Raw genomic sequence first — 23,095 nt, 5'->3', positions numbered from 1 at the left:
CCGAGATACACCGCTGACAAGATATGTTACTTTGTAACGTGAGTAATAGATTGGCTGAATAGAATAAGTTAATTATCCTTTCACAGTTTTACTGCAAATTTCGACGAGAGAAATTGAAATTGTGATCTTGAATCTTCCCTTTACGAAAACAAATTATGTAGTATTTTTGAAGCATATTTCGCCTGAAGAAATAAATTGTATGGTGGTACTCAGTCTACACGCGCCATACCGGAAATTCATTCATCGTTGAGTAGTTGACGGTCGTCCACGGTCTTTTGGAGTGGAACTCTCTAGAGAAGAAATATCTGCGGTGCTTATGAATTAGGGGCGGTCTAACGAAAGACTTATCGACAAAGATATTCTGAGTAGCTTTCGTGGGAGCTCTTTAATCCAGGTAAGAGAACAAGTCATTCTTATGTGAAAACTTCGATGTTGTTAACTCTGTGAAAGGAACGAAGCAAGGTGGTCTTGAGTTTCGCTCGTTATTTGTTGTCATAGCGCTGGAAAGTTCTTTAGACGTATTCAGAGTAAATTTGTATATCTGTCGAAAAGGCTGGCTTGTTCAAAATATGTCTTACGGGCCCTGTTTCAAAACCTCATCCTTCGAGAGGAAACGGTTTCCGCTGACTGCAGTGTTACCGTCAATTTTAGAATTCTACTGATAGATTTGTCATTTTGACTGGATTTTGCTTGTCTTTTGGTGATTGGAATGAACGTTTTATGATGTTAGATACCTTTTTTAACGAACAAAAATTACGCCAACTCTAAGGTTGAGTTGGCGTATTATTCTTGTTTCTCCAATTGTCCCTCGTGTACACCTGGCCAGCCAGCTAGTTAGCCACGGCGGATATTTATAGACATCGACTTGTTTATATCAGAAGAGATTAGTTTATTTCATTCTACAGTTGATATTGATCCACGAAAGAAACCACAGCAACAGTTCTGAGTACTTGGTGAGCGCAATTAGTACATGGAACCAATACGTAAATTTTATTCTGGGCTGATAATTTATCGCCGCGGAATGTAACCAAACATGTCAAATGATTGCGGCGTGATTTGTTTCGAATCTTCCTTTTTGTCCACGAACTAATGACGTTTTGTAAGCTAAAGAATTTCATCGTCACAATTGTTTCGGGTGATAATCCGATAATGTTATTTTTTTTTCACGCAGATAAGTACTAGAGCAATGCGGAGTTAATTTTTCATGAAGTGAGCTATGTTTTGTGTACGATTACAAACCACCGTTCTTGATTACTGAGGTTTTAGTTTTCTTTGTAATCAAATCTTTTTGTGTGTATTTTTTAACATTAACACACTTGGGGATCGTGTCTGATTACTTGCGATCGACTCTAATTTGTCTTCCCGAATCACACTTTTCGCACGACAACTTTCTGTCCTTGTTTGAAGTTTGTTTTAATAAGAACAAGGTCGACCTCTCCGTCTGTGCGAATAGTTTTGTTTCAGGTTGTTTGCATTCTTTTCATTCGTGTAATAACCTATTTATAGTTTCTGCGTGTTGTAGGGACCACAAAGCCGTGTTGTTCAGTTACAAAAACACTACTAACGTCAATCGCATATTTGTGATCCATAAACAACCTTGTATCGTAAGTGAGAGGTTGTTTCGAAAATGGCAGCATTTCCATGGCAATTTTCCTTTGAAAAGATTAGGTTATGAACTGTATGCAAAGTCTTTTTGATTGTGCACTCAAACATTAATACTTTCGTACTACTCTTCAACCTCGCAGTAAAATTTAACCTCTACTTGTTAATTCTGATTGGATTGTACATTAGCAATGTGCATGATAAACAAATATTTAACATTTCAAATGTCTAGAAATTCTTTTATTTTGACTGGATCTAGCATTGCAATCAGTTGATGTTGATAATTGTTTTTTTTTTTTTTTAACAAATCTGTTCTTATTTGTCTTTGTCCTTTAACATCTTTAAATATGTAATGCAATTAAATACAATGACAGTAGAAAGAGGAGAAAATCACTGTTTTTTCTGCATCTGTATTTTAAGGGCTGGTTATGTGACTCTGTTGCTACTGTATACATTTGTAACTAGGCTCTCTAATTCACAACACAAACATGTAGAAGAAATATGTTAGGAATCAAAAATATTGATCTTTGGATCAAGGGCGCTTAACAGATAAAAGATATTGCACTCAAAGTTTATCCATGGTAACATTGCATACCATTAACAACAGTTTTTTAAATGAAGTTGCCAAGGAAAATGGCTAAATAGCAAAATAATTACAACATCTTGGATAAACTTTTCACAAAGACTGTTGTGCACTAGTTAACATTATTACCTTCAAGCCATATGATCGTTAACTCTACTGACTGATCATTCATGGTGGCCATGCAATTTGCTACTTGATATGTTTAATTTCTTGATGGCACTGTTGGTGGTGTGGAGCACTTTGCTCCAGAGCAGAATCTCTGTTTAGCTCTTTGACCTCTTAAGAGTGACCAGCATCTGATTTCTCCTCACAGTATCACTCCTTAATCTGACATACTTAAGTCACAGGAATAAAGGAAATGATTGCATGCTAAAGAATTTCGTGATTGTCTTAAAGAAATTCTCCTCTTCTTTACCATAGGAAATGTATAGAGAACAGTATGGAGAATATACTTAATGATCTGGATATAATATAGAGGTTGCTGATTTATAAAATAGCTATGGCAATACTATTTAGGTACCCGAGAGTGTAAATAATATATTTTAGACTTTCTACCCTTCTGATATCAATGATTTGTTAAATATCGTCTCTTAGGTACAATAAGTGATCAATGAATGGTGATATTGGACGAAGAGGTGACTCCAGTCCCACTGACAGTGGAGTAGACACACGTGAGTGGGAGGAAACACACAGAGGTGTGTATTATATTGAAAATTATAACTACTGAAGATTATTGTCTTTATTCTTGTCATAATACCATCATAATCAACGTCATCATGATAGTCAACAATTGTTTTATTCAAGAGTAACAACACTATTATCATCATTATTGTTATAAACAAAAACAACAACAGCAACATTATCATTATCTTCATCATTATTAATCATCATTTCACAAATTTTACCTTTACAAAAATAATTGATTTTAACCCTTAGCCACTTATGTCGAGATATAACAATTCTCCTTTCTAGCTGCAATGTAGCTTTCCTTGTAACTTTTTATAAGATGAGATGATGCCTTATCAAGTAACAATCCTCTATACCTTTCTATGCCTTTACCTTTGCTGGTAGAGATCTTGCAACTTAAAAAAGGTGTTGTGGGATTTAGTGTGTTGAACGTGTTGCTAAACTTCAATAAGAATCATTGTTGAAATTTTTGAACAAGGTTAAGATTTTTCTACAAAGTTGTCTCATATCAATTTGTACATTGGAAACTTAAAGGTGTAGTTTAATTTCTTACAACTACTTAGGGTTGATACCTAGCAGTAAGAACTTGTGTTGAGAAGAATTTGACCAATTGAAAAGGCTTCCCTGCATAATAATCAGTTATATGTTTTTTTTTTAATCTAGAATGATTATTGAAAATAAGTAGCATGCTTGGCTTAGGATATTTGTCATGAGTGTTTCTTTTTGGGAATTAGAATTTCAAAGGAATGGGAAAATGTAAGAGCATAATTTCCTTGGAATGAAACAAAGTAGAGTAGAAAGGTCATAAAAAATGCTAGTCAAGGTTGTTTCATGTATCATATGAACAGTTTACTGAGGAACATTGAAAAATGAACTTTGCAAATTATCAGGCATTAACAAATATGATGGAAAATTTTAGTAAATATTTGTGGACACCTGCTGTTGCCAAATGTATTGAGCAACTTTATAGTTATGGGAAAAAAACCTTCCTTGCTCCAAAGGTAATTAATTTTTGCTTGTCACTTAAGTTTAAGTGGATAAGCACTGTTCTGAACTTTGGTTTTCTGGTATGTTCTGTCATTTTTTAAGACATAATCTATGCATTGATTGCACTTTCCTTGCTGGATTCTTTGCAATTTTTCTTTTCATGCTTTGGAGAAAAGTGACAAAAAGCCTTTGTTTCTTATGACAATTAAACTACTGAAGCGATGAGTATTCTTTTAAGGAAAGTCAATTAAATCATGGTAGTCTATGTGGATGGAACTCACATGCAAAAGTTCTTTGGCTTTTGAGCATAAGTATGGGGACATTTTTGTCCCAAACTTTTCTGCTAATCACTGCTAATTAGGTATATTTTGAAGTATTGAAATTACACCTTCTCTGTAGCTGTTTATAGGTTGTATTGTAGCTTTGAATTATATGGTTAAAGCTATCAGCATAATTGGGGTTGAGTTAAGTAAATTGTGGTCAGGTTTTTTCAAAGTTATTTTAATTTACTTATTGAAATTCCTTTTTTTTTTCCTTTTTCTCTTGAACAGGACCAAGGATGGTATGTTCACTTGTTTTTCTTGAAGTTGTAGTTACAACTAATTGCAATAACATTATCAGAGAAAAAATCAAATTTAAAATAAAAAAAGATTCATGTTAAGTAGGAATTTATTACGCTGAACTATTAGCTTGAAGTGACTCCCCTGCAGTGACACTTTCCTTTAAATTTCCATAACCTTAAATTCAATTTTTGCAAGTATGGCTGTTCACAACTGTATTCAACACCATTCTGCTCAGTGTGTTTTGCAAGATCTTTCTGATTTTTTTTCTGTTAGATTGGCATGCCCTATCTTGCAGAGATCCATATCAGTTTAAAAATTTAATTACATCCTTGATTAGACACCACAGATCAAAGCAAAATTACAAATGAATGCCGCCATCAAATAAATGTTGGACCCTGTGAGAAGGAAAGTGCTGCAATCAGTGAGAAGTATGCAGAATATATTTTGGGACTTTTAGGAAAAATAGCAAGATGGTGCAGTGCTACTTAAAAATCAACAAAATTTCCAGATATTGTACACCTTCCAAGCCAGACAAATACAACACTATCTCAGCCAAACATGGAATACATAATGAACTGAAATATGTTTTGTCTTAGTTGATATTCCTTAATGTCTATTCTACCATAATTGTCATCAGTGATTTGAAATGAATACTCTCCTTGTGTTGAAAGACCATTAAGTTAAGCATTCTATATTTTTTTTAAAGTCATTAGAACCCTACAATTTTGGAAGTGACTCTTCCTGGTCCAATCTAAATGGGGTTGATGCAAAGAAAAAGTAAGTTATGGGCTTCCATTGATATTTGTAATCATTAATGTCTTAGAACTTCTTTCTAAAATCAATTACACAATTTGTAAAGGCTTTAACATGAACACAGCATCACTCAAGTGTAGTGATGAATTGACAGAAATTATGATTTCACTTCACAATCCTCCATAATTTTATAATAGCATTTTCTCCTGGTTTCCTACTAATTTAAACCATTTTGAAGTCATTTAGAGGCTTTAGAGCTTCATTCCCAAGCTCTCTCCTTTCATTAAGCCCTCCAAAATTGGTGAGCATTAAGAAGCAGAACAAAAAGAGTTGAATGAGCCCAAACTCAGAGATGTCAAGCACAGATTCTTTCATCATTTGGACTTAAACCACCTAGCAATTGTGCAAGGCAATGATAAGTTCTATGACTTTTTAGACTCAAGAAAGAAAACTCTCACAAAGCAAGAAAATCTGTCACATTTGATTTATCACCAATTCATCTGTAAGCCAAACTATTTGAGATTTAGTTACTTATTGTCAATTTGGAGAAATCATGATTTCTTGTTGTTAATTTTTATTAGGTAATCTGTCAGACAAAAAAACCTAAAAAACCTAAAATAAGTTCTGGCAAGTTTGATGGCTACTGATTTTCACCATGAACATGAACAGTGTTTATCTGGTTGCTAATATGTTCATGCAGCTTTAAATTTCCTGGAAGAAAACAGGGAAGTCTGAGTTGTAAAATCAAAACCAACAGAATCCCAAATGGCCTATCAGAACTTAAAAGATAATACATAAGCCTAGGGTTCTAAGAAGAATTTGTGTTATAATCAAGAGCTTCTAGTTGGTGATCATTTCCTGTATTCTCCTGACCTTAACGTGTGATTCAGGGATGATAACAAGAGGAGAAATTAGATGCTAATTACTGGTAGGAGACAAAGGTTTTTGGTAAAACCAAATAAACCTCCTGATGAATATGATTGAACATGTGGCAAGTTTAAACTATTGGGAAATTTAAGAAGAGTCCTATATGGGACGCTCATGAAAATCTGAAAATGATTGTATATTATTTATAAATTTTACAAAAAATCAACCATTTAATTGATATGGGGAGAATTATTTGACTCCAAAGCTGTTTATCTGTGAATTGCAATGAGGTTAATTTAAAAATTGTACTTGCCTGATCTCATTTATAGTGGTTCATACAAGGGAAAGCCTCAAACTTTAGTAAGTACTGAATTAATTCTGATGAAAGTGAGCTGGCTCTTGTAACACTTCAATGTCAACAGTCTTAAACACTTTTTCTAGAAAATTCAGTGATCCTTCATGTAGGGCAGAACTTAGCCCTGAAACAGTCTCAAACTATTTTGTTGTGGTTGTTTTCTTTTAGAACAATAATGTTGATCCAGGAAGATCTCCCAAGAACTCCCCTAAACTGGGATCACATGATGGTAAGTATTTACACATTTGTACAACTGGTGTCCTGAGAGTTGGACAGAACAGATCACTTACCTGCTGCTTGTGAGAGGATATCATCTCAAATAGTAACTCACTACTTTCCAACGTGGAACTTCTGAAAAATCATTTGTATTGAAATATAATCATCTGCTTTCACCATCAGATCAAAAGAAGCCTGTTCAAGCTGCAAGTCAGTTTCTTGCAAGAACAAATTTCCTTCTGGAGGCATGTGCTTTTAGATCTCTCTTCTTTCTTCTTGTTTCTTCATTTCTCTCCCTTGTTCCTCATGTAGTATTAATATTTTTAAGGCAAAGTCTGCATGGAGAGGTATTAAAAAAAATGAACTTGATAAGTGGGGACATTAAGTGTTGTAGACAATTGTAATTAGTTTTGAGTCAAGAGTGTTGATCTGTTGGTACATATGCTTCATTTAGAATTAGCTTAAGAGGGCCCAATGGGCTCCGAGCTTTATTTTTTTTTTTTCCTTTGGAGGAGGAGGGGGGGGGGGAGCTTTTTAAGGAAGGGAGTACAAGAAAAGGTAACCCTAAAAGGTATTAGAACTTTTTTAAAAGTCCAATCAGCAAGAAAATGAAGATGAGAAGGCAATTTAGAAGGTCGGAGGCTATGAAGTTGGAAGTGTGTTTCATGTAGCAACTGCTAAATCAATCTACAGGCAGCTGTAAGTTATGTTTTCAAATACCTTACATCAAAGGAATAGAACTAAAAAATAGTACTTATCCTAAGGCACAATTTTTGGCACCCCATTCGATAAGTTTTAAGCATCATTTTTCTCAGAATGAGGGGAATTTTGCAAAGCTACCCTCTGGAATAAACTCAGAGTATAAGCTCTTACTAAATCTTTGTAAAGAATGGGGTGAGGTTGAAATGATCTTGGTTTTGTACTGCTGTTTGATAAATAAAACAATTCTGCATATTTTTCTGCAGCATCTTTCATCCTTCACCCTAAAGACAGCACAAGAAGCACAAGTTCCAGCAAAGGAGAGACTTAGGCAAACTAAGGTTTAGTTTACATCAAATTTTTGCCTTTAATATATGTACTGATTTTTACCTAGTTTCCAAGGAAGTTAAGAATCAAAGGAAATTTTCCTAAGAAAGAAAATATTAATGTCAGCTCTTAGCACTATTGGGAAAATTTAGAAATAAGAGTGAAAAAATTCACAATTGACACATGTAAGTTGAATGATGACCAAGTTGTATTGGGAGTGAAAATTAAATTTTGTTAAGATTTTATGATTACTTAACGTTAACCCTTTACACACTTTAAACATCAGTATGGACATTTTGCATACTGTTCTCTATAGATTTCTTGAGGTATCCACAGGAAGAATTTGTTTTAAGTAGTCAGTAGCTTCTTTAGTTTGTGATCATTTCCTTTGTTTCTGTGACCTGAATTTTTCATTCAGGAATGGTACTGTAAGGAGAATTTAGATGGATCAGGAGTTGAAGGGTTCATTTTCTATTAGTACTTGAGAAGGGCTCTATCAGGATGTTCAAGATCCTTTTTCTTGCAGGAATTGTTAGCAAAAGGGAACCAGTGGACAAAAGAGATGGAGATGAGATTGACAGACACTGATGTGGTGCTTTTAGATGGGGAGACACAGGTCAAGATGCAAATTACCATAACTTGTTTTGATATGTAATATATTAGAGATCGTTAAGAATTCTGTATTCAGCATTACTTCATTTCATTCGAGTGAACTTGAATAGAAGACAGATATTCTTTCAGTATTTGCTCATTTTTTTCCCCTGAAGATTTAAACTGTACACATGCATTTCTCTGAGATGCATTGCATTCAGAATGCATTTAAAATAAAGAAATGTTCTGGAACGACTCAGTTGAAAATTCCATGAATTTGACTTCCACATGTATTCCTTCTTGAAAAGTTTTTCCTCGTTGGCCATGAAGATACTGCAAGTTAAAGCTTTGTTGTGGTACTGTACCTAAGCATTTTCTTAATATGCCTTTCTAATTTTGACCATGTTAAACACATGGACAAAATAGATCATGTTGGATTTCATAAAACACATAAAAGTTGCAGTCATTTCTTCTTGTGATACAGGAAGGGTTGTATAAGGAGGTGGTAGTGTACAACTTAGTTGGATATTGAACCTTGCTTGAGAGAATCTCTTTTGAAATGTTGTTTTTCTTCTTCTTTCACGCAGGATGTAGTAGAAGTGTTTTCATTGAACACTGTAGGCCATGTACATCATTTTAGCGATGACCCTGACCTAAACAGTGTGTTAGTATTTAACACTCTGCAAACAGAGAATAAGTTTGCTGCTATGCATCTGTTTCAGTCAGACAGGGTTCCGGTATGTAATTTGTAACTCACAATTCTGTACTAAAATTAATGGTAAAGTCTGTAATTGAATTATTGGACATCATCGGTCTAGATTGCATTTAAGTTCTCTGTAGCTTTTTTTTTTTTTGCTTTTGAATAGGCCGCTGTTGTTGCAACTGAAATTATGAAAGCATCGAGTAGCAAAGCCGTAAGTAGTCTTTTTGCATTATTTTTCAAATCGTTAAAAAGAGAGAGCGTATTTAACGTGTCTATTGAGGATAATTGTAAGGAAAATCGACTCGACGATTTCTCTCACTCATAAATCTAGGCTACAGGTGGGAACCGTTTTTGGGTTTTTCTTGAGAGCCCTATAATTGCAGACAATGTTATTCTTTTAAAAAAAAAAGGGTATTTCAAGTGAGTGAATAATAATTATCACGAGATGGCGAATGAATCTGATTTTTTAAATCTCTAAGATCACAAGTCACTATTCTTTTTTTGTGAAACTATTACATGTAATTAATTTAATTTCGTAGAAATAACAAGAATCTTTTTTTTTTGTAGGCAATGCCAAACAAATTTGCAGCAAAAGGAGGCGCCATACTACCCCCACCCCCTACACACCCAGCGCCCCCTCCCCCCACGGTAAAGATTTCTTCATTGTTCTATCAGTCAGAATCTTGTAAAAAATTATTTGGTGTTTTTGTCTGAAAAGATTATTTATAAATGAAGCAAAGCTAAGGCCTTTCCTTATTATTCACGGTTTTAGGGGGTTGACCAGGAGAGATTAGATTTGTATGGAAAGTCACTTGTGGCACAAACGATTGCAGCCTTCTCAGCCGTGTCTGATACCAGTCCGAAGAAAACTGGAAAACCACAAGTGTCATCAAGATACCAAGCGGGAGAAACATCCTCCGATGTTCCAGACGAAACACTGTCTGCGGAACTGTTGGAGGCGAGAACAAACAGAGATGTGGTAAGAGACAATGATTCATGTCAGTAGCTAAGAAACTGCTCACCTACCCCTCCCCTAACCCAACATTACCGAACTTTTTATCAGTTGGCTGTTGTTGGGTTAGGGGAGGGGTAGGTGCGTAGTTACTGAGATGGTGACATTGATCCCATTTCATCAAGGATAAAATGTTTGAAGGAGAATTATTTCAAAACTCGAGAAAGCATCTCAGAGTTAGTAACATTTAAAATTTGAAGCTTATCGTGTCTAAATCTCACTGAAACATTCGCTATTGCAAAACGGCCAACTTCCTGAGTGGCGAAATTGCTAATGTACCCGTACTTTCTTTTCAAAATTTCTAACTTTTAACATCGTGTGGCCGAGAGAATTTAAAATGTATTGGAATGAAAAGTTCAGAGACGGGTAGATATGTTCTATATTTCGATTATGTAATACCATTTGTAGCTTGATAGGAAAATGAAGAGCAAGAGCTAATGAGCAAAAAACGTAAACAAAGACTTCCTTACAGCCACAGGTTTGATGCCTTAGGAGATTTAAAACCCTCCCTCCTTTTTCCCCTCTCCCCCTCTCCCCCTCTCCCCCTCTCCCCCTCTCCCCCTCTCCCCCTCTCCCCCTCTCCCCCTCTCCCCCTCTCCCCCTCTCCCCCTCTCCCCCTCTCCCCCTCTCCCCCTCTCCCCCTCTCCCCCCGTCCCCTCCTCTCCCTCCCCCCCCCCCGCTTACTGAGGTTGCAGATCAGTAAATAGATGTAACCTGGATGATATTGTGCTCTGTAAAAGAGCATGGAAAAATAAAATGTATTTTATAACGCTCGATCAGTAACTACGCAAAGTGGCAAGAGGCAAATCTTTCCAGTTTAGTTGCTAATTTCAGAAAAGAAAAGAGCCTAATATTAAATTTGCTTATTTTAATTCTAGCAAATCTTGAACCACTGTATAGATGATATCGAGAACTTAGTTATGAGAACAAAGAGATCGGCTGAGGCCTGGAAAAAGCTGCAGAAAAAGAAGGGAAAAGTTAAACGTAAGTTAGAATCTTAGATCAGTGCACCTCGATCTCAAATGTTATTCTTATGTCAGTGACATCTTCTTTACGAATACTTTTTGTCATTGTAATGCCAACAGAAAGTTCTTTGTCACTTGAAGCGCGCCCGCCGCCTGAGGCTGAATTCTTTGATGCATTTCAGAAATTAAAACATGCCTTGATCTTGTTGGTAAGTCGTCTTCAACATTACCTTAACTTGTTAGTTGTTTGTGTTCCTTTTAGTATAACGTGGACACCATGTCACGTTGCCTTGTTTGCGTGGCGTGACAAAGTTAGTTCTTGTGACTAAGCGGACCATGGATCGTCAGATCTTCGTTCCGACGAAGGGTTATTGCTCAAAACGTCAGCTTTAGAAACTCTCTACGGTGACTAATTTTCATTATCAACTCAGTTGATAAAATAAAATTATCTCGTAGTACCCCCCACCAACGCAGCAACACACTTTCTCTAGAAACTTACCCCTCCCCCCTCCTTCATCATGAATGTTGTAGGCAATTGTAAATAAGTAATGAAAATACTCTTATATTAGATTGGTTTCCTACACTTCGCTGTGTGTCTGCTTTACGAAACTCGCATTACCATTTCAACCAATTAGATGTAAAGCTGAAACACAGTTGTGAATTTCATTGGCTCTCTTTTTACGGTTTCCTTTTTACTGATTGGCCCTCGTGATTAGTCTGGCTTAGGTCATTCAATTCTCAATCAGAATGCGCCATAAAAATACTTTAATTTTCTCTTACACAGGGCAAGCTGAGGCAACACATTCACAATCCTAACGCAGCTGAATTGGTTCACTATTTATTTGTTCCCCTTTCGTTGTTGATTCGCTGTACAGGAGGGTAAGTGGTATCTTTCATTTTCTTCGCTTAATTATCGCGCAGGCACTTGTGCTAGATAAACAGTCAACAAACACAGTAGGTTTTATTTTGATTTCGAAGATATCTACTCCGATGATCAATTTTTCCTTAGACATGATTTCTGTTGTAAGGCCCACTTTATCTTCCTAAATTCTCTCGTGGACAATTCCTCTCGTGCGGAGGTCGCCAGCTACTTATTTCAATTGGTATTCACAGTCTGACTCTCTTCTCTTCTGCCAGATAACGTGAATTGATCACGATATCTTGGTTTTCGGGATACAAATTGGTGTGATAGTTTATGATTATGAATTTTTTTTTCCAGCCCCGAGAAGGCCAGAGCAGTTATTGTGCCTCTGCTTACAACTCAAACAATAGACTTGCTACAGAACTGTCTCTCCTCAAAGGAAACCGAATTATGGATGTCTCTAGGACCCAACTGGACGATGCCAAAGTATGTGAAGCTGTATTCCTAAGTAACTTCTTAAAATAAATAGAAATTAAGGAGGAACGTTGTGATGAAAACATTTTCGGTGATATCCTGTAGAGGAATTCCTATATAGAGCTGTTACTACCGTACTGTTGTAAGTGATTGCAAGTTGACCCAGATATCACTCGAGCAATGATTGGTCAAAAACCAGGAAAACTTGAAAATATTCGATTAATCGAATGATTGGTTGGTTGACAGATTGATTACGAGGAAGTAGCTTAGAGAACTACGGGGCACGTGACCCCTCCTCTCTGTTCGTTATGAACTAATAATGAATAGTAATTTTCGAGATGCGCACAGCCTTGAAAATGATTTAGCTTTCTTTATTTACAAGAAAGGTTTTGCATGTGGCCTCGTTTTGAAAGTGAGGGTATTTAGAACTTAGCAGTGGCCTTTTGCAGCACCAAAGGATCTTGTAATGCTCCTTTTCCCCCCTTCCCCCCCCCCCCCCACCATCCACAAAATAAACCCTATCCCTTCCCCTGTTGAAAAATCTTGCCTACGCCCCTGGGTAGGTGGATAGATTGATTTGTTTTTCCCATTTCCCTAATTTGTCAGGTCAAGCAAACAGTTCAAGGATCAGTTTATCGCCCCATACAATCCTGTGTTCAAGGACGGTTGGGTTCCACCTGAAGTGATCGCTGGTAAAGATGTGTCCAACCTTAGTGCCGCTATTGCTGCTAGTGCTGCCGCTGTGGCCCAACTCAATGATGGATCCAGAAAGGTACGTCAAGTGATTGAAGAAACGTCTCAACGCAGAAACTTTTTATCATGATTTGTTACCATTTTGGTACCATTTTGTTGTTGAAACAAACTGTGCCTTTTACTGAGAGAGTCAAGATTCTGTCTTGTTATAAGGGATCTCTTAAAATTTCAGAGAGCTTATGGTGAATGCTTTGTTGCTTAATCATAGGGAAGTTAGTTCCCTTGATGGCTCCTCTGGAAAAGTGGTTGCTTCGATTTCCCTTAGTCGGGTACTACTTTCTATGCCTATTGCCCAGAAGATGGATAAAATCATTTTGCGGGGTTATTTGTTTTGTCTGTTTCTTTCTAGGGAGATGATTCTGCTGCAAACCTGGCCAATCCAGCGGTGCTATCAGCAGCAGCCAAGTTCAGAAGACTAGCAAGTGTGAAAGAATCTTCAGAATCACTGCCATCAAGGTAAACAACTGTGACTGTTCCATTGATGTAACAGCGAACTCTGCTGAAACTGATAACGTGCGTTGATAGGAAAGTTTCTCTATTTTTTTACTTGAGTTCCCTATCGGCTCTTTAAAATTACTTTTGGCTGCTCTAACAACTTTGGTTTTCAAGTCACTCTTAAAGCGCTCCAAAAAAAATTGTCTTACTTTGTAAAGGCGAAACCTAAACACGATAGTCTGCTTGTTGGCTGATAATCAGCTTTTAATGAAACTCTTGTTATCTTTGTTATAGTCCGCCCAAGAAAGGCCTGAGAAGAGTGCGCGTCCTTTACGATTTTCAAGCAAGAAACAGCAAAGAACTGACGGTTCGCCAGGGAGAAGAAGTTTCGGTAAGAATTTATTTTTTCCTCTTTGCATACATTTAATGGCGCCTAGGAGATTCTATGAAACACCTTGGAAAACTTGTGTACTCATTGAACAGACTGCTCCTAAGTTATGTCAACAATACCTACGCCCTACAAACGACTTGCTCACTTAAAAAACATAACCAACAAACGTAACACACCCAACAGAACGATCTAATTATAACAAAGGATAACTTGTGCAAGTCATTCTTTCCGTTAACGGGACGGGACACTTGTGCTGAGGTGACCCGTCCCGAGCCTTGTTAACTTCCTGCAGACTCGGAAACTTTGAAAAGCTGATCATCAGATCTAAAGTAACGTATCACAGCGTCACTTGCGTCGTATAGCCAATAATGTCGGCGCAAAACTGATCAATCGGTTTTCACAAACTAGACCTGAAACGTTTGAGTGACAGATAAACAACTCCTCCGTTATCTCTGATAATGACTTCCGCTCAGGTCGCCGTGGGAAAATAAGCCGTTCTCAAGGACGACAGTCCTTTTAAGAACTACCCTCCCCTGGATGATCACTAATCACGATCAAATGTCCAACGAGTTTTGATTGTCAAGTATAATTGGAAAGTGTAACTGCTTTTAAGTAAAAAGAGTAGTAAGCCATTAATTGAAGCGGGATTTTAATGTTTGGGTTTGGTATAAATATAGGTTCTTCTTGATAGCCGCCAGTGGTGGTGCGTCAGAAACGCTGAGGGCTCCATAGGCTTTGTACCGAGTACAATTGTGGAAGAAACAGGTGAAGTATTTTATGTTGTGACCCCTCAGTGTCGAAGTGGTAGTGACCGAACGGGTAATAAATATGCGTTATTGACCAAGCGTGAGGTCAAGATGGTTGGATATTGGCCGAGTTCTTATTTGTCTATCTGACCATTTGAGCATTTTTTTTTTCTTTTTTGGTTTAATTTTGAATACTGAAAAATTGCCTACGTTAAGATACGTCACAAAGTATTGCCTTATCAGTTACTTTACCTACAGTTTTCGAGGTCGAACGGGTACAATCCATCCTACGGGTTCTTCTTTCCTTTTCCTTTTCCTTCGTAAAATCCCCGCTTGATTTCACCATTCTCTCCCTTTCGCTATCCCCGTGTGACGAATTCCAGCAATAGTTTGAACACTGGAATACTTGGCTGTAGTTCGCTTTTCTCTGTAATTAGCCTAGAAAACTCGCGCCTCCCTCTTAATACTAAATCAGTGAATACTTTCGCTGTAGTTTTGCTTCCCAGTCCTCCGACAACGGCTCCTCCACCCGTACCAACAGCGCTGGTTACGTCATCGCAGACACTGGTAAGTTGCCTTTAAGATATTTGGACCTAAGATACTTAGAAACACACACAAAATCATTCAACAAATGAAACCTTTTTTTTTATCAGATCGGTAGACGCTAGGAAAAACCTGTTCTTCGTTCGCGTACTGACGATAAGAATTTTGTCTTTTTTTTTGTTTTTTGTTTTTGACATTTTCAGGTACAAAAACCTGAGACAGCAACTGGCACAGTGTCAGAGAGTCCAAAGATTCCTCATGTGGAGCTACGACCTGTGGGAATATCCAAGCAGAACAGGCCCGTATCTGCACCTCCCTCGCATCTGGTGATAAACCCAACCGTGCCCACAAGCCAACCCCCTTCCACCTCTCCCTCAACTACCTCACCCCCTCCAACAGTAATCTTGAAGACGGTGAAAGAGAAAGAGAAAGAGAAAGGTTTGTGAAAAGTTTCTTGATGCCTTCCGTCTGATAGGAGTAAGGTAATGGTGTGCGCGCCCTGGGAAATATAATAAACCCTGAAATTTTCCAATGTTTGCTTCGCAGTCCGTTTTAATGTTCTCCATTTCCGACCATCCTTGTTTCCTCTTAGTTCGCAGCCGACTCTTCGGCGTATATCTCTGTTCCCATGCTAATTTGTACCTTTCCTTAATTGAAGACATTTTTTGCTCAAAAATGATTTAAAATACGTAGCTTGCGACCAGGCTCTCACTACACAGCGGTGCAAGCGTCGAAGCAACGAGGGATGAGCTGGCCCATTTCCCGCGGCTTTACCGCTTGTTCTGCCGCGCGGTGCCAATGAAAGCTCGCTCGTTATCTACTCGTTGCTTCTTATTGTATCATCTTACTTTTCAAACTGAAATTTTTACTTGGGTGGAGAATTGTGTCAAACACTTGCATGTTTTGGTTTTCAGAAGCCACGCCTGTGGCTACAGACTTTACCAAGGCCATCCAAGCAAGAAATCTGAAAAAAGTTGACCCAGAAGAGGAAAAGAAAAGACGCGAACAGGCTCAACAGAACAGAAGTGAGTGTAAAGTTTTGTTTTCCTTTTAACCCTTTAACTCCTGCAGTGACCGAAAAAGTGAGTCTTGTATAACACTTTAACACCTGTATACATATTCTTCATACTACTCTCGACATAAGTTACCGACCAGGAAAATTTGGTGACCAATCATGAGCTCCTTTAGTAGCAGTGATGATCAATTCCTTTATTCTCGTCAATTTGATGTTTGATACGGGGGAAATTAGATATTAGTCACTCTCAGGGGTTAAATGCATAATGATGACAAGATATTTCAAGATATATGTGACATGAAATGTATATCAGGCAGTGAAAAGTGATACGTAGTTCTTGGGAGTGAAAGGGCTCTGAGCAAGTGTAGCAACACGAACACAAGAATCTTCCATAAGGAGGACACGCAGCTCGCACGTGCATGAGGTGTGACTTCTGCGTGGAGGCACGAATTTCGTGTGAGGCTCTATTGACTAGCCGCTGTACGCGGCCGGATGAGAGAAAAAGTCGGAAATCGAGCCTTATGTTGGGAACGAGGATCATAGGTTTGGTTCCTTTGTGTCCCGTGGGGCGATCTGGTTACTGATGAAATGTGAAATTGATATATTTTGACTCGTGGAATGTTAGTCATTAAAGAAATTGAGCGTTAAAATAAATTAGGGGATGAAATTATCGTCCTGTTGTTTTCTACACAGTATTTTATGCAATGAAATTCTTTCTCAAGTGAGCAAAAACCGTTTTCTTCCTTCGACAGTGAGCTCAGCAGACATGTTAAACGATGAACTCAAGCGAAGAATGACTCACAGTCAGGGGGGACTCACACCAACAGCCCAACGGAAAGGTGAGGGGTTTTCTTTTTGCCATCGTTCATCTTATTTTTCGTTCTTTCCGCCTTTTTTCGTTGTTCCTGTTCTGTCTTAGGGAAAAGTGTCGCGACATTACATTAGTTGTCCCTTCCCAGTCCTTCAGCCGTCCTACATTACACTGACCTGCTTTCTTTCGAGTGTTCTACTGGAAGTCTTTGTTTAGTTCACGTCTTAACCACCAACCCCTCCCCCTTGCCTCTCTCCTCCCCTAGAGGGAGAGGGTGGCATGCATTTCGTAGTCCACCGCTTTAGTAGCTTAGAGGTAAACTACGTCGTTCAGAGATAATGATTCGCTTGCAATATGTTTGGTAACATACTTTTCAAACTGGATAGAGGATTGGTGATAAATTTCCTGGAGAAAGACATTCATATAACGGAAACAAAGTTTTCGGGTGTCACTTGTGTTGTTCGGTTTTCCTTTTCTTCTACGAGTTCCTGCTCGGAATATTTTGTAGTTGGAGAGTCTTTTTAGATTGCTCTTCTTGAGCAGAACGCATTGAAGCATCTCATTTTTATTGGCCCGCGTCTAAACATTATATCAGCTTTCTCTTTTCCCCTTTTTCTTTCTTCCTCTTTCCCTTCCTTTTCCTTTCTTTTTTCCCCTTTCCTCTTTCCTCTCCCTTAAATAATTTATTTTTCCCATTCTATTGTGACAGACACACCGACCGTTAATCTGACAGCTGATTCAAACGCAAAGCAGGTCAAAGAGTGGTTGAAAAGTAAAGGTTTTAGTGACAGGTTTGTTGCTGAAAATTAAAAGAATAGATATTTTAGAGGCATGCACCTATCAAGCCACTTATAGAATGAAACTGCTGGGAACGGACATAGGTTCCTTTTTAATTTTTATTTTAGCGTTTATTCTCAGTATGATCCATGAAAGACCTGGGTGTGCTGTGGCATTGAAGAAATTTCTCCCGTCTACGAGATTACGTCACCCTTTCTTCACGACAATTTTGGACGATAGAAATCCTACATTACTAACATCTGAAAATAGTTCTCGACATTCAAAACGGAATCATTTTTTCAGAATCAGCGACATTTATGCATAATAATGAACAACCATGGCGGGCCATTCAAACAATGATTGCAATGAATGGCGCTGCAATTAGAAAGAGAAGAGAAAATTTGAGGAAGTGTAGGCAACGTCTTGTTCAAGATGTATTACGAAACAAGAGGAGATAGATAGAAATGTTGCCCAATCTGGTGGTCTGATCATCACCACTGTGGGATGGCTTTAGTTCTAATCCAAGACTTCACAGTTTACAATAAGCCTGTTTAATTTGTGTTTTTGTGTGTGTGTTGTTGTTGTTGTTGTCAGCTGTGTGGCGGCATTGTCTGGCAAGTCCGCTAAAGACATTGAATCTATGACAAAGGATCAGCTGAGACAAGCTTGTGGTGACGCAGATGGATCAAGGGTGTTTAGTCAGTTTTCAGTGCAGAAAGCCAATTGGAAGGTATTTTAAAGATTTTAATGGTAAAAGACGTTTTGCGGTTGGTTCAGACTTGTTTTTCAATTAAGTGAGCAAGTCAATTGCTGAATTACTTTCCCTTTTTCCAACCTTGCAGGTAACAACTAAAGGTTCTGAATTGGCGGTAAGTGTCAGGGGAGCCTTTTGTAGTTTTTTTTTTTTTTTTCAACCAATATAAATGCCCCAAATACAACTTGAAGGTCCCCATAGTAAAACAAAAGAGAGACCTTCCTCTGGAGGTTTAACTGCCTTACAAAGCTGTAACAGAAAAATTCTTCCGTACGTGCGTGATAACATTTGAAAGTGAGATTGTTTTATCTGGAATTCTGCTTAGAAGAAACGGTGCAAACTGAAATTAGGATTCGTCTGCGTTGGTTCGCACTACGATAATTGATTCAACTCGCTTTTCATTTTCAGTGTCTCCTTGGCATCCCTTCCTGACGTCTCTTGTGTTCGTGTTTCCTCTTGCTACTTGTATCTTTCATTCCTTTCAGCTTTGAGCTGCTCTTGTTCAAAACGCGATCTTTTCCCTAACCAAGCCTTTTTTTTGCTTTTGGGCAGTTTATTATGCAAAAACGAAAGGAACGATCAGAAGAAAAAGAGGTACCAGAGAATGATGGCGAGCTCCGCGTTATCGTTGCCGGTGCCAAGGCAGCGGCAGCCAAAGAGGAGACCGAGATCAGGCAAAGAACGTCCAGCACTGGACAGAAATCAAAGAAACCAGGTGCCCCTCCACCGAAACCTCGACCTAAGAGCTTTGCAGAGCCTGAAGTTAAGCCGCCTACAAATAGCCAGACGGACCAGAGTTCACCGCAAGAGATGTCCTTTGACACTGAGTTTATCCCACCCCCACCAGTGCTAGATGCCGAAGATCAGCCGACAAATGACGAAGAAGGTCCGAGGGTAAGTGACCGTTGTTTTGGATTCAGTGCGGGTGACTTTTTTCCTTTCTTGGTTTGTTTTGAATTTGTTCTGTTTAGTTAGTTGTTTCGTTTTTATTTGTGTGCTATATTTTATTCTTCTTCGGGTACTGAATATCTGAGTAAGTTTCAATTATAGCGACCTTTGCTTTAACTCTTTGTCTTTTGTAACGACTTTTTTTTTTACAGGAGAGAAAGATTTCCGTCGAAGATGTCAAAAGTATTATGCAAGAACAGAAGAAACAGCAGGAACTTTTGTTGGTGGGTTACTGAGATTGCTAGCTTTTTAAAACCAAATATTGTGCATTTGGAAGAAGCAGTGGCTGTGATGTGTCTGTGGCCGTTAATCAAAAACAGCCATCGCGTAACCTGGAAGCTTAAGGCACAGCCGTTACAGCCAAACCAACATTGTTTGTAAACGTATTGTTTTAAAAGATCTTTCCTCATGCATGAAATATTTCAGCGCCTTTCAATAGAATGTGAACTGTTCAGCTCTGAATATATCGTGGCAAAACGTGTCTTACGCCATAGTTGTTCATAACGTGGACCTCTCATTAAACTAGGCTAATATTTCGGACTTCAAAAGAACATGATTAGCCCCCGTTTGTCAAAGGCGTAGGCTTTAAATCAACCACTTTGGCCAAAATGGAGAGAGGGAGAGTGGGGAGAGATAGTTGAGGGTTTTGAAGTGAGGTTGAGTAGAAATCGCCCTTCTAGACATGGCGTTGATGATTTTATTTTGTTCGGAGCAAGAAGTTTGCAAAATTTTCTTTTTATTGAAGGAGTTAACCGTTGTGTCTCTCTCCTCACCAGGAACACGACAAAACGCTTTTCCTACTGGAGCAGCTTCAGAGACAAAAATTCGAGCTGGAACAACAGAAAAGGGAGTTTGAAGAACAACAGCAGAAGTTGAAGCAAGCCGAGTTACAGGTGTGTCGCGGGACTCCCGTGTCACGCAAGGGTTTCATTAAAGAACGGAATTCTTGTCACACAACGGTGCACACATTTCTATTCTGTAAAGTTATTTAACAGATGTCACGCAGTGGACAAAACTATGCATTCGATTGAGTGATGATTTTATGCAATAGCAAGAAATTCGCACAACAGATTACACCCCAAGATATTCTCACTTGCATTTCCTATCAAGTGCGTGCTCTCCAAAATTCGAAAGTGTTTTTCGTTTTTCTTTTTGAAGGCAGTGTAAGGTATTTATGCTTCGATGCGTGTATCCAGTGTTGGTTTCCTTCGACGTTTCTGAAACCAGCCAGCAATACATCTCTGGATAAAATGTTGTAGTAAATATCCAGTCGTTCATAGAAAAGTTTTAAGTGAATGCCAAAAACCCTTTTGATTGCCTTAGAAACAACACTTCCTTGCGATTTCATTTTAGGAACAGCAGAAAGAGCTGCATCGTCAAATACAAGCGCAGCAAGATCAACTGAAGGTGAACGAGGACAAATTAGTGCAGCAACAACGCCTGCTTTCCAACTACGAAAACGTGCCCCCACAATACACTTACGCCCAGATTCCCCCTGTTATGCCCCAGATGCCTGTAATGCCCCTTGCGGGGGTTACAACAGGGGCTTCGGCGTACCTCCCCATGGGGGGCCTTCAACCCGTGTACTCAGCGTACCCTGGTGCGATGGCTCAACCGGGCGTCACACATATGGTGCCTTCCATGGGTCTTCCCTCAGTAGCTCCTACACAGCCGCCTACTCAGGGGTGATGTGGCCGTGAGATGATTTTGTAGGAATGTATTGTATAATCTAGAGAACCGAAATGTTTTCTATTATTTGCTAGACAAAGTGTGAGATTTGTAAAGGGTTTTCTCTCACACTACCGTAGAGAAAGCCGCAGTTCTGATGATCAACGCCATAGGAATAAACAGGCTTTTTCGGTCTAGTAATAATTTCGAGATTTTGTTTGTTATACCAGCCAATTAGACATGTCGAATAATCTGTTACGGCGCTGGCCCTGATACGCAGGATTGTGCCTTGAAATTAGTAGAAAAGGTACTACCTGTGTATGGAAATCTTCCCAGGTAGCACTTATGAGGGGAGGGGGTTGGGAAGACAGCGTGGGGTGATGGGATGAGATGGGATGAGATATTTCTCCTCTGGGTTTTAGTTAGTAGACGCGGGCATATTTCCATTCGTTACATACATTCATGCAGTTTTCATTCGTCTTCTCCAGATTTCATTCCGTAATTAAAGTACAAATTAGCCCTCCTAATGTGACAACTGCATTGTGTCTTGCTTAAAGAGCTGTTGTGTGTATGACACTTTGCAATCGTTAGCAATGTCACGTAAGGACCACATTCTATGCTGAGGGCTTTGGTCACGCAACTGTTCCGTGACGCATGTTCATCTTTAAGAATTGTGTACAGCTCACCTTTGTACATTCATTCACATTGCCTTGTGGTTTAACATCTTTCGCCTCTTTAAGAGTCATAGCAACTCGTTAAGATTTGGCATTATCTAGTTTTTTATGTCCGTTGTCCACCTTAGCGCAATGGCAGTTTACTTCTGATTACTTCTTCAAAGTGTCTTTTAGAAGGAATCAAAAGTTTCATTCACTGTATACATCGTTCCCCTCTTTCAGCTCAAAACTGAAGATAAATAGCGCGTTATATTTTTGTATCGCCCTTAATGGAGTAGATATCTCTGCCTTTTGTACAATGCGATAGTCTGAAGTCGTTTTGTCTAGCTTTGGATAGATGGTCGAATGCAAATTAAGTCAAAGTATGGTTTTTGTAGCTGTATAGACGTTTTCGGATCAATTGCATTGAAAAAAATATATTTCTGAAAAACCTGCTCACCAGAGTTTTTTAATTTTTTTCGTTGTCCTCGTAAAATAGAGGTCGTTTAAAAATAATTGGTACAAGAATGATTTTTCTGAGGAGAGCCAAGCTTGTTGATTTTGCTGTGTGCCCCATGTTCAGCTTATTTGCTGTAGCGAGATTCGTTTGTGAAAAAGTAGCAAATGAGTTAAGAAAAATTGGCAGGAAAAAAAGAGACTGCCGGATTTGGAAAGAAAGAGACATTTAGTCACTGTTACAAAAGTATCTTGTGAACCACTTTTCTGATCCGTAAGCTCTGGCCTTTAGAACGAGACCAAACACAAAACCTACTTTGGGAAGATGAGTGTTATTTGTTTAAGTTTGAAAATGATTAGGTGTGTTTGTCTCGTTCGTCCGTGGTAAAAGATGTCCTGACAATCAGCGACTGCCCAGCAGAAGTACAAATGTTGCTCGTATTTATGTAAACATGCAGATGCATGGATATTTGTGATTATTTACAAAATTAGTGTGATGTACAGAATGAAGAGCTTTTTGCTTTGTATGCCAATTCTCGCTGTATTTACCACTGATCACCATGTAAACTCTCCCGGCTATATTGGGTTTTCTTTATCATTGTAGTTAATTCAAATGAAGAAATGTAGGTTAAACGCAATTTTTGATGTATTAAATGAATATACTTCTTTCTTGTAGCTACACGTGTGATGTTGTGTTCATTTTTACGCAATTTTTGATGTATTAAATGAATATACTTCTTTCTTGTAGCTACACGTGTGATGTTGTGTTCACTTTACTGGGTCCAAGTGAACGTCAGACCCTTGCGTCACCCTGACTAGGATCAGTCTCTTTGTCAGGTAGAGGTTATAACTTTTGAATGATAAATCATTCGGTTTTGCGACCAAATGCCTGACAGACG

The 23,095-nt window shown here is 38.5% G+C and overlaps 1 protein-coding gene across 2 annotated transcripts; it reads left to right on the top strand.

Annotated features, from left to right (window-relative positions):
* The first annotated feature begins 25 nt into the window (after positions 1-25).
* Positions 26-22,871, top strand: LOC113672750 (epidermal growth factor receptor kinase substrate 8). Of its 2 annotated transcripts, XM_089200814.1 has the most exons (32): positions 26-394; positions 2,780-2,880; positions 4,411-4,421; positions 5,129-5,199; positions 6,372-6,402; positions 6,566-6,626; positions 6,797-6,858; positions 7,579-7,653; positions 8,166-8,255; positions 8,818-8,967; positions 9,097-9,144; positions 9,501-9,581; positions 9,706-9,912; positions 10,824-10,929; positions 11,031-11,119; positions 11,695-11,789; positions 12,130-12,258; positions 12,853-13,018; positions 13,349-13,455; positions 13,729-13,825; positions 14,503-14,590; positions 15,065-15,138; positions 15,318-15,552; positions 16,029-16,139; positions 16,882-16,968; positions 17,650-17,731; positions 18,312-18,447; positions 18,560-18,586; positions 19,024-19,365; positions 19,572-19,643; positions 20,196-20,312; positions 20,773-22,871. In XM_089200814.1, the coding sequence occupies exons 2-32, from the start codon at positions 2,796-2,798 to the stop codon at positions 21,106-21,108; spliced, it is 3,468 nt and encodes a 1,155-aa protein (XP_089056940.1). In that variant the 5' UTR covers positions 26-394; positions 2,780-2,795; the 3' UTR covers positions 21,109-22,871. The 2 variants fall into 2 exon arrangements, with proteins under 2 accessions (XP_089056940.1, XP_089056941.1); XM_089200815.1 differs by lacking the exon at positions 4,411-4,421 and having other exon boundaries at positions 235-394.
* The last annotated feature ends 224 nt before the right edge of the window (positions 22,872-23,095 follow it).

Source organism: Pocillopora damicornis, chromosome 3 (assembly GCF_964200805.1).
Source record: "Pocillopora damicornis chromosome 3, jaPocDami1.2, whole genome shotgun sequence".
In the NCBI taxonomy this organism is placed as follows: domain Eukaryota; kingdom Metazoa; phylum Cnidaria; class Anthozoa; order Scleractinia; family Pocilloporidae; genus Pocillopora; species Pocillopora damicornis.
Note: the sequence above shows the minus strand (reverse complement) of the source record. Positions and strands in the feature narration are given on the sequence as shown.

Bases quoted from the DNA above. Each gene is read 5' to 3' on its own strand.
- LOC113672750 (XM_089200814.1), top strand. From the start codon at position 2,796: ATGAATGGTGATATTGGACGAAGAGGTGACTCCAGTCCCACTGACAGT. The intron at 8,256-8,817 runs GTCAAGATGCAA...TCTTTCACGCAG, and splicing joins TTTTAGATGGGGAGACACAG to GATGTAGTAGAAGTGTTTTC. The intron at 11,120-11,694 runs GTAAGTCGTCTT...TCTCTTACACAG, and splicing joins AACATGCCTTGATCTTGTTG to GGCAAGCTGAGGCAACACAT.